The sequence below is a fragment of the Podarcis liolepis genome (assembly GCF_965112155.1).
Source record: "Podarcis liolepis genome assembly, chromosome: 6".
NCBI classification, from domain to species: Eukaryota; Metazoa; Chordata; class Lepidosauria; order Squamata; family Lacertidae; genus Podarcis; species Podarcis liolepis.
Window position 1 is genome coordinate 44,899,339 of NC_139559.1, and position 12,170 is coordinate 44,911,508.

The following is a 12,170-nucleotide window of genomic DNA, read 5'->3' on the forward strand; positions in this document are numbered from 1 at the left end:
CATCTCTCGCCATACGCTTTACTAATGGAACCTTCATTATGGAATTAGAAAAAAGAATGATCACAAACTTCTGAAGATGAGAAAAATGCTTTGTGCCACATTCAACAAACCTGTGGCCCCCTCTGCTCTTCCCATGTCCCCCTATGTCCTCACCAAATTTACTTTGAATTCGAACGTAGGGTGAGGAGAGGAATCATTCAATCAAACACGTGAAAATACTTGTGCTGATGGAATGATCTCCTTAGCACTATGATGAATATCACCCTTTATCAATGTGGTGTTTTTAAACTTTTGTTTTCCCATTCATTAGTGAATTAAATAGATGTGAACAGGAATACAGAGTGTTCTATAAAATGAAACCAAGCCCATGCTTGCCTCTTGGGAGTACGTAGTCCAAACCACTGACTAACTGTGCTTACAAGGTCACTGAATATTTCCACAATGCTGTATCAGGTATGGGGTGAGAACTACTGGAGTCACCCGACTTTAAAAATAAAACCTTCGAAAGGAAGATGTTTCATTGTTATTCAGTAGTTCTCCTGCCTAACATACCCTCAAGCCAAGGGCACTGCTGAACCAATAACTCCATGCTGCTAAGCAATACTAAACTGAAACAGCAAGATTACAACTGTGGAAATCTGTCAAAACATCTGCTGCTCAAGAAATCTAGCTATGTACCTTAAAACAAAATCAAACATCTTATGCTGTAATGGCAATGTAGCTTCAACCAGAACATTTTTGTTTCTTAGCTGGCTCAATTAAATTTAAATTCAGACTTTTGCATATTAGCAAATTGCAGCCTACCTTAAGAGATGATGGCTATAAAATAGCACCACATAGAGACCAGCATAAATTACTAAAAACTTGTGTGTGCATTTGAAAGGAAGTTACATACTAATTAAAAATAACAGCCACTCATCTTTCTTATTGTGATGCAGTACATGGAATGTTTGGGGATTTGCGTAAATTTGATGCTGAAAATATTTCTGCAGTGTGCGTTACAGTGTGAATTATGGGATTAGTGTTCAATCAACCAACATAGATGTCAGCTGCTCAGTATACATTTGACTCCTCAAATTATGATACTTAACTTATTTTGCCTCAGTGCTTTATAATCTGTGGTTTTCTAGCATCCCACTCTTGAGGAATCTCTCCTATATTGGTTATTCTGTATTCCTGTAAGTCTACCATGGAACCTCGGTATCTTAGAGCATTAGTGGCCACATCTACTGAAAATGATTAATGGTCCTCAAAACATTCCCTAGAATATACTCAACAGTCCCCTGCATTGCACAATACAAATAGGGAGATCAGTAGAGGTGGCCATAATTGCCTTTTGTGAAAAGTACTGCTTTATGACTGCCTTAATACCCCTTGAACTGATCCAGTGCCTAATGTTGCTGGATGTACAGCTCAGACCATAACATCTCTATTTTTCTACAACCAAATCAAAGCAGAAACTTGGAAATGTGACCTGCCCTGAGATCTTGTGGTAAAGGGCGGTATATAAATTTTAATAACAACAATGCCAAGCTTTTCCCATGCAATCCAGGCTGTACACCTGTGTCCCACAGAGAGACTCCTCCTCCAATAAAATAGTATTTATCTTTCAAGAAGCATGACTTCTTAGTATTAAATAATTCAGTTCTTGTAAATTTCAAAAGTGTCTTAAGAAACGATAGCAATAGGAGACTACTGGAACTACAATTTGCAGTGTATATCCCTATCTGTATGTTCAAAGTATTAGGCACGTCATCTGTCACTCCTTTTCTCCTAAGTGGCTATTGAAACCTTTCTAATTCCATTCATACAAAACTGATTTTATCATCTCCCTATGCCACTACAATGGTGGAAATCTCCCATCATTCCTTCTGGTTTGTACTGAGACTTCCATTTCCTCTCCTCCCCCATGTGCCCAAAAAATCTGCTCTGGAGGGTTCCTCAAACCTACAGAGCTGATTTTGAGGGTGCATAGGGGGTTGGAGAGGACAGAAGAGGAAGTGGATAGGGTAGGGTCAAGTATATTCCCTATAGTCACAAGGCATCAGCGGACAGCATCGTAGTGAGTCAAGTAAAACAAAACTAAGAACAGAATTGGAGTACAAGTCATTTCCCATAACCATGAGAAGTAAAACTTTCATACCCAGTATGTCCTTCTTGCATCCCCTCCTAACTGCAGTTTAACTAATATGAACCCTAGTTGCTAGCATCCTGAGATATTGTATGCTTGAAAAGTGTGAAGTGAACCAAAGCTGACAGTTGAAAGTTTATATTTGATTCATCAGAAGCTTTGGGGCAAACAAATGCTTGTAAAGTGACAGCTAATTTTTTTACCCTTCATTTACACCAGTGACATATGACAATCCTTAGTTGATCACCATTGTAGCACTGCCAATGTTACAAAATATATTGAGCAAAAATGAAACAACCATACTGATTCAGATTTATTGTGGGTTTGTGAATTTTAGTCATGCCTCCAAGTGCTGTTGTTTTTTTAAAGTAACGAGTGGTCAATTGATAACCCTTCAACACAAATTATTCCTTCCAAGTGTGAGTCTCCAGAACTTTCAAGCTACATTTTAGTAGGAAGGACATGAGAAAGAAAGCATTTGTTATTGGCCTTGGGGTATCTTGGAACAGGGAACTATGAACATACATATGCTTCTCACATGGGAAATAATCTACTATGAGGGCAAAACTATTTCCCCAGAGACTACATATGGTTGTGCCTTAAATATAGCGTGTTATGTTTCAGAAGAGGAGTATTTCTTATTTCTATAGCAGATGGAAAGGAAGTGTAAGGAATGTATAAAACCAGCATGCAGAGACATGTCCACAATAGCATTCCACTTTTTCAGAATGCAGCTAAAACATAACATTCTCTTGCATGCAAGTTACCTCTGCAATTATTATTGTTATTGTTATTATTCATTTCATTTCTATACTGCTTTGCATTTTAAAGAAAAAACCCTCAAAGCAGTTTACAACCTACATTAAAATGTCAAATAAAACAACACAGAGCAACAGGAAACAAAAATATTATCTTAAACATTTCAAAAGAAAACATTTCAAAGGAGGTAAACTACAGAATGCACATCTAATGCAGCAAACAAAAAATATTATCTTAAACATTTCAAAAGAAAACATTACTAAAGGAAGTCAAACAAAATGCACATTTAAAGCAGCATAAGTAGCAAGAGAGTAAGATATCACAAGCCTAGAACAAGCTGCTTTTGCTGCCAATCCTGCCAATGGCAGTGCATGACAGGCGGTGGCTGTGCAAGCTCAGGCTCAATGACTTGGGTCTGCACTAAGAGACAGCCAATTATTGATTAATTCAAAGAATTCAAGTATTTAAAAAATGCATTGGCCATGATCTGTATGCATGCCTTAGGACTTGGGCATGACCAATAGTTAGTTAGTTAGAATTATTGTACCCTCGTTTCAAACTGTTTTTTGAAACATACTTGAGTTTAAAAAGCAGCTAATTGTGTAGTATGGGATTGGACCAGTGGCAGCTGTTCAGTGAGAAAAATCCCACAAATAGTCTATTCCAACACATCGTTTCTCAGCAGATTTTGATTCGCATATTTATATTATGAGAAGGCAGACACAGCCATGAGGCCTAAGAAATGCAGGAAGGTTAAGAGTCAGTAGTGTAAATTTAATTCAAAACAGGATCAGTGCGGGTTGAAAAGCAGATTACTTCTGTGAAACGTATCATTGCTAATATAGGAAAAATCTAGGGCTTCAGGCTAACTTGGTAACATACATTATATGATTTTGCTTCTATCTGACAGGTTTTTTGTTAATATGCTGGGGTCTTACAAAAGAAGACAGGGAAATTTCTAATCTTGAGGTCAAAACATATGGGACAATGAAAATGCACAAGCCACTTAGTAAACTTTTTATTAAATTTCTGTAAGCAGCAGTATTTCTCCACCACCAAAGCTGCTGGTTTCCCCTTTGTGAAACACACCCATGCTTATCTTATCAGGGCAAATGGCTTAAGGGAGAAAACAATTTTATTCAGTGAAAATTGTGTAGTTTTTCCCTGATTTTGGATATAAAGGAATGGATTGTACACAAATTAATCGAGATCTCCCTATAGAAACCATGCGCTCTATCTCTGGTAGAAGGCAAATAGTCTTAGGTTATTACTCTCTACACAGACTCTGCACATTTAATTTAGACAAGATGGGGCAGGCATTTATGCTATTGTATCCAGTGTTTCTATGGCTCTAAATTCGACTGCTGAATGTAAGAAAGGGGGGAAGACCATGAACAAGTGAGCCTGGTAACGATCACTGCAGGCTAATCAGACTTGACAGTAAATTGCATTTAGTCAAATTAATGTCAGAACTTCAAATTATTTGCAAACATCCCGTACTTTAATGCCCTCAATTTTTACCTCATTCCTCCAATTAAAAAATGAAGCCAGAGGAGCCTAGGGCACTACATGAGGAGAACAGATTTGCTTCTGACAAAGTCTCATTGAATCATTGTTGCACGCCACACTTTTATGGGAAGTTCAGTAGCAGAAAGGGGAAGAGGCAAAAAGTAAAGAAACAAAAATGTAATGGCTTAATGTACCTAAAGAAAGATGTAAAGGGATGGACCTGTGTTGGGATGTGGTACATATTACCCCTCCCATCACGAACTCAGAACTGTTTCTAGTATGCCGATTTTGGTAAACTCAAATAGCAGCTGTTACCTGTTCCTAATAACCAAAAACAGTGGCAGACATTCATTCTCTACCCATTTTTTCACTTGGCTTTAAGGAGTGCATTGCTGTACAAAAAGCCTCCACCATGCACACTGAACTAGATCCTAATTTAAGTTTATAATTTCAGCTATTACCACTATTAACTACCTTTACACCCTGTCTTTCCCCCAAGAAGCTAAAGGTAGCACACATTGTTACCCTCTAATTTTCTTCTCAAAACACCCAGTTTAAAGTCCAATTCTCTAATCACCATACTACAGCTAGATTGCATAATAAGGACAATGCTATAGTTTTTTGGGGGGTGGGGCAGGAGGGATAACCTCTGGGTGAAAAGCAAGGAAAATACAATCTTCATGTTTACTACAGTTTTGACCAATGGGCGCCTAGCCACCGAGGCACAAATAAGTCACAGTATGGCTTATTATGTCGTGTGAACCCAGACCATAAATTGTTTGTTTCAAACAAGCCATGAGCAGTAAGCCAGAAACAAACCAAGAACAAACCTACTATATATAGAACATATGCAGATGACTGAATATAAACAAAGCAAGGGGATTTATATTTTAACTACACCGTGGCTGTTTCATCCAGAGCTTTTATACATGGGCCACCCATAAACTTGCCTTGTCAAGTTCCAATAGCAGTACCAATCCCAGCAGGTGTTACTGTGGGATTAGAATTTTGACTGCATAAAGGCTGGTGTGACATTGTCCAATGTGGTGCACTGTGTGTGTGTGTGTGTGTGTGTGTGTGTGTGTGTGTGTGTTTAAAAACCTGAGTTGTCTTCTTTGCACATTTCATAATATTTTATTTTTATTTTTAAAAAACTATTATCAGTATAATCACTAAACTGTATACCAGTATACAATTTGTAAAGAGGCTGCCTCAGGTTGTCCATTAAATCAGTGATCAGAGATAGTGACATGTTACTGAATAAATGCAGCCCCATCTTGTAACCTCCTGTTATCCAACAACTGCATGTAGCATTGCTTAGCAGCTAACAGCACTAAGCTAGAGAATGAAAGAATCTGAATTCCATTACTGTCTCTACCCAAACAAAATATGCCATTTCAGGAGTAGTGACTTTTCACAGAAAAATGTAGGCAGACTCCAGTTCTAATGCTCTGCAGCTATTCTCTTCCAAGCTGCATGCCACTTGTTCAAAAATGAATTATCTAGGGTGAAATGCATAGAAAAGTATACAAAATGTATATATTATGAAGGTAAAGCTTACATAGGGAAAATGCATACAGAAATTCATTGAATTTAAATGCAAAATTCTGATGAAGTCTTTTTTTTATTTAAAAAAAAACCAGCAGAAAAGGGATGAAACAAACTTAAGATTGAAAACTGACACATAACAGAAATAGGCACACCTTGAATCAAGCCTGGAAGGGAACATACAACCAGGGCAGATCAAGCAGTATTGGAGTAATATGCTCTGACCCACCTGTTCCAATAAATAACCTGGAGGTGGTGTTTTGTACCAGCTGAAGGTTCTGGACACATTTCAAGGGCAGCCCCATGAGCATGTTACAGTAGTCAAGGCTGAAGGTGACCAGAACACACCTGATTGTGGTGAATTTTAAGTGAATTGCTCTTTTGAAGTGGATCACAGAGAGAGAAATGCAAGCTGTTAATTATTTTGGGGTGTCATAGCAATTCCCATATATAGTGATTATTTTGTTGCATGCAGTCATGATACTTATTTGGTAATCTTTCTATTTACCACCAACTTCTATTTACCACCAACTTGGTCCTTGTCTGGACATGAAAAGTGGCAGATTGGAAGGGCAGCAGACAGTACTTATCCATATCTTTATCTAAAACAGAAGTGTTCAAAGTAAGTTTCTACAGAAACCAGAAGGTTGCACTGTCATGTTTCATTCAGTCTAGTGTAGATCCCAGGTGTCAGCAGCCAGGGCTAGTGCCTACATGCTATTTGGTTTCTAAGGAAGGATATTGTGATGGCTGAGACAGAAATGGCAACTTCCAGGTCCTCTTTTTGAAAAAGAGTTTGCAAAGGTACAAAAGTAACAGGAGGACAGAGGAAGCCTACTGTTTCACCTTTCCATCTCATCCCCAGAGTCTACACACACCAGGCATGATTGTGAGTCCCCACTTGTCTATCATACGCCCAACATCCTAACTAAAAATGAAATATTATTTACATGTGGTAGCTATAGCTTTCACAACATGACATCTTTTCTCAACCACCATATCAGCACTTATTTTGGAAACTGTTTCCCCCACAGCAGATGCATAACTCTTAATTTGAGTATATTCACGAGGAAGCCAATAAAGTAGGAACTTTAAACAGAACAAAAACAGCATTTGTCCAGCTCTGGCAAAATGCATTTCACACTAATATTACTTTCAATGCCTGAGATATTTGATCCTGTCTGAGGAAAGATATTTCTGATGCTGCTTTTTTTTTTAAAGAAAAACACAACTGGACAGCATCAGGAAGGTGTGCGCGCGTGTGCTTCACCTAATTTACCTCCTTCCATAAAGCAGGACATATATTTCAAGCACTTGTCCAGCTTTTCTTTGAAAACAGAAGATTATACATCCTCTTCAGACATCTTGCCCCATTGTTGAGCTATTGATATAGTTCTAAGCAGCAAGAAAAATTGTGCAGTATCTTGGATAGTTCAACCCAGAATCTCACATAATTTAGCCTACGTTCTATTTTTAAAAATCCCAACTTAATTTTTATTATTGCTAAAGCAATTAGCCTAATAGTCTATCTGGCAAAGTGCAACCCATTACCTAACATGCGTTGCTAGCCTCTGTGACAGTGAGATTTAATGCAACCCTTTTGATCTGTGCCAATCCTTAAGAACCATATAAGCTCGCAAACGCATTATTCAGTTTAACAAAAATCTGAAAAATCTGTGTTGGCAAAATATGAAATGAAGCAACAGATTTTTCTAGAGAATTCTGTCCCAACTGGCTTATGCTGTCTGAACCCTTTGTGAAATCTAATAAGTAGTTTTGGACTATGAACTATGTAGTTAACATGCATATGCTTAGATTCTGGACTAGGAAGAAGAAACTGACTTTCAAAAGTGAACTCCTTTTGTTGCAGCTTTATTCAGTTATGAAAACCAAAAGCCAGATGTGAAAACTACTAACACTGATGAGGAAAATAAGGGGAGTAGCATTTATGATCCTTTACTTTCTTATTTGGCTAAAACTTAAATCTGTTAAGCATGTATATATTGTAACAGATAATGGAAGAATTATGAACTAAGCTGTTACTGAAAAAGGTACCCTTAAAGGCATCACTATGAAAGAAAAAATGGATTCCACCAACCACTTTAAAATAGGTGCAGAAGCAATGTTAGGCTTTCTTGTGAACATCAAACTGCTCTGGGGTGTAGAGAACAGAGTTGCAGTGATTCAATCCCTAAAATGTGTTCTTTAAAGTAAAAAAATATTATAAATGAAAATCAGAATTGGAATGATGCCCTTTATATACATATATAGGTTGAACTAGCCATCCATGGAACTCAACTAAAACTCTATAGAGAAACATCTTCTATTGCTTCCAAGAAACGTAGAAACTTGCACAGGGATCATACCATAAAATTTTAATCTTACAGTCCTTGAGGAAGAGATCACTTTAAATGAAGTGCAGCATGCAAACATGCTACTCTTGCTACACAAAGAAGCAGTTGTAATCCTTACACTTCTTCTACCAAAACCAAAAGGAGAATATTTGTAACTCAAAATATCCCAACGAAAGAATGTAACCAACATCCATTTTTCTGTCACACAGCCCTTTATTTGGGGGTTATATACCATGTACTATATGGGAGCTGTCCAGGGTATTGAAAGTAATTATGGGTATGGAAAGGGCTTAGGGAAGATTCTCATGTCACTGTTCTATTTTCTGAAATTGATTATTCTGTAATAAAGAGCACTGCAGCAAGACAAATGGTCACACAAGTACATGGTTCCTAATGTGCGCAAAAGTTACACCTGACACCCCATTCTTATTCAGCTATGTAACCTCATGAACAACTATGCAAGAATCTGCCTTTAAGTCAGATAAGCTGCATCAAGTATTTGGGTTCAAAACTTCCCACTTCAGAAAGATCCTTAAAAAGGAAATGCAGAATAGCCCAAAGCTTGGAGCACTTCTTACAGAACTAATATGGTAATACAATATGTTACTTTCTTCTGTAGCCAGGAGTTTAAAAGTAGCATGTTAACTGCCAAAAATTAATAAACCATACACTTAGCAGTGCTTTGTTTATTAAAATATTTAACATGTATTTATGTCTGCCAACATTCATTAAGACACGAATATATCGCTACATTATTATTTCAGAAGAGGTATCTAAAATATGCTGGTGAAAGTTATCTAATCATTTGCACTGGATGGGACTAAGATAGTAAATTGGTTCTCTTTCTTTTGAAACTACTGGATATGGGCATTGTGACAGTCACTGTTTATAAGAAAAATGCCTGGCAAATGTATCCATGTTCCTTTTATTTAATTTTCCTGCTTTGTAAAATATAAAGTATACTTTCCTAAAAATTCAAGGTGGCAGCAATAATGGAGTCCCAATAAAGACAGGTGTGGTCTTAAGTCTGAAATAGAGGAACTTTAAATTTTAAATGCATGTAGGGGCTTAGAAGGAGCAATTATAAATAAGTTGTCCCCTACATACTTTCCCCCTGACAGTATGAATGATACTAACAGTTTGTATAGGTGTTATTAAATCCAGTCATCCACCACTTACAGAATAGTCATTAACTGTAAACAGTTAATATTTTGTTAATCTTCCTAAATCTAACTCTTAGTGAAGGCTACACCTTTAAGTGAACAAATAAACACTACTCTGATTATTTAAGAAAAGCACTACCTGAAGTGGTTAACCCTAACAAGATTTTGTGAAAGCCTAGTCCACTTTGATAGCTAAAAGATTTGAGTTGTCTCCATTTCAAAAGAAAATTTACTTGTTTTGCATGGCTAGTGTTTTAACATGTTCAGGAAGGGATATCTGACCAGTTTTCAAACTCTGGACCTGCAGGTAATTCTGAAATTAGATACTGACCTTTCCTGAAAAATCAGCAAAGTGAACAGAGAGACATTCCTATGCTCAAGCTTTTTTAAGCAATTCAAAATCCTTTGCATCTGCCTTTAGGAAGGTGGAGACTGACAAAAATGTCTACTGTGATTAAGGATTTGCAAATGTGTGGTTTACATTTTCTGTGAAAATGGACCAAAGGGTGATAACCCATCATTTTAGGATACTAAACCTTTGCTTCTTTCATAAAACGACTTCTTAAAGGAAGTTGGCATGTTAATAATTCAAACTCAGCAAGGATCCCCTCGGTAAGGATCTATTCCTTCCTAGTGCTGATGAATGATTGAGCCTAATTTAGCTAAGTGCTGACAGGGCCAACTAATGTTCAGCAACAATGATTGCATAAACAATGTTGTGCTTTAAGCAGCTAAGTGATATGAATACCAAGGCAAGGATACTACACCTATTATGTAATTTAACCAGAATAGCCAAAGCTTATTCTGTTTTGAACTGTCCTGTCCATAGATATCAGGAAGTATTGGGAACGGATTCTTAAACAAAATCAAAATAGTTGAGATCCATCCTGCATATGTGAAATGGGTTAGAGAGGAAAGCACAGGAGTTTGCTTCTGCAATACTTAGTAGAGAATGCATCTTTACCAGCTGAAGCAGCAGCATTTAAACAAGCCCCCAAATATACATGCATATGCAATCATTCCAGCAACATAATCTCTAGCCTGCAGGTTGCTGAAAATGTTCAAGGAGTTAACAACTGCAGAAAGAATTCAAACATTTTTCTGTCGTTCATTTCTATCTGAAGCTGGTAGCTAAACTCTCAAAGTAAGACTAATCTACTACCCAGGTATCAACACAGCTTGAGTTTAACCGTTCATCTAGAAAAGCTTTCTTGATGTTCTTTCTATGAGTTTGGGATTTTTATGAATACATAGGAGAACCCCCCCCCAAAAAATGAATTTTTTGTGTGTTATGTCCGTACTCATCCAGACAATCAAAAGAATTCAGCCTTGCCTTTGATGTGTTTAATTTGATCTGACAGTGCTGCATAAACTGTTTTATCTGAGAACCAAATAATGCAAATATATATCTGTATTGTACAAAACAAGTTTCAATTTGCTTTCCGAAAGGTAAGCTCTGCAAGTCCCAATAAAACCTTGTAACTTTTTCCAACAAAGCTACTTACCAGGAAGCGAACATCATCAAAGCCATTGAGAAGCAGTTTGCTCTCATACTGCTGTAAGCCGATGGACTCCAGCCACTCCCCAACACTCTGCTCCAGCATCCGTGAACCTGACGAGAGAGGAATCGGCAGACGCTTGAAAAAGGAAAACCCATTAAGGCGGTAGCAGCGGCACTCTGAGGAAGACAGGTGGCATTGCCACATCATAGTCATTACCATAAAGAAGCCAAACCAAGGCCAGAGTACAACAATTAGCTGACAGACAGTTCCTCTTCTGTACACAAACCATGAACAATAAGCTTCTGTCCTGTTCAAACTAGAGTGTTAATCGGTCTCCTGGTTATACTCAAACAAACTCTGAATCCAAGCTGTTTAGAACCATTCCTGGGGCCAAGGCATCACATGCACTGATTTTCTGGCTCAAGTGTGCTCCTTGCCAGGCAAAAGCATCCCAAACCTCACAAGCCTCCTGGGTCAGCTCCTTGTTTCATCTGAGGGGGCTGAAAACTTTCCAAGGCATCATTCCAAGCCAAGGCTACAGGCACGAGAGACAAGAGAGGGCCAGCTCACAAATAAACACAGCCCAGCAGATGCTTGCATCCATGCAACTTCAGATGCATTACCTTGTACAACAGGCCAGTAAGGAAGACTGTTAGCACTGGAGGTGCAAAGCAGTTAGAGAGAAAATACATCTTCATGCAGCTGAGAGAGACAAACAGACACGATGGGTGTTCAGAAAAGCAGCAGCAGCCAGATTAGTGAACAGCTGTCCAAAGGAAGACATGCAAGACAAATAAAAACAAAAACAAAAAACACAAACTGCAGTAGAAGAATAAAGATTTATACTTTTTTTCCCCCAACAGTCCCGGAACAGGCAAACCATGGTACGGGCTTTTCTTTGTTATTTTATTATAAGGAGTGGAAGCATGAGGGACAACAAGCCTGAGCTTGGAAGTCCTGCCACTGTCATTTTATCACCTATCCAGATGCATGACATCCTGACAGCCGGTATTGACTGATCTGGGCTGGGAACCAGCGTCAACATCTAGACTGGAACAAATAAGTATACCGGAGCATCCAGTCTGAGCAAAAAGATAAATGGTCAGCTCATTTTCCACCCAACATGCCTGCTCCTGCCAGTTCTTTGTTGACTTGTATTTGCCCCTCCTTCATTTTCTTCCACTAAAGGCAAGTACTACCTTCA

The 12,170-nt window shown here is 38.1% G+C and overlaps 1 protein-coding gene across 19 annotated transcripts in view; it reads right to left on the minus strand.

Annotated features, from left to right (window-relative positions):
- ANKS1A (ankyrin repeat and sterile alpha motif domain containing 1A) overlaps positions 1–12,170 on the minus strand; it is a 112,143-nt gene that overhangs the window by 24,258 nt on the left and 75,715 nt on the right. For all 19 annotated transcript variants that reach the window (XM_083509159.1, XM_083509160.1, XM_083509158.1 and 16 more), the window contains one exon: positions 10,970–11,076. In XM_083509159.1, coding sequence (XP_083365285.1) covers positions 10,970–11,076 — 107 coding nt within the window. The remainder of the gene's footprint in view (positions 1–10,969; positions 11,077–12,170) is intronic.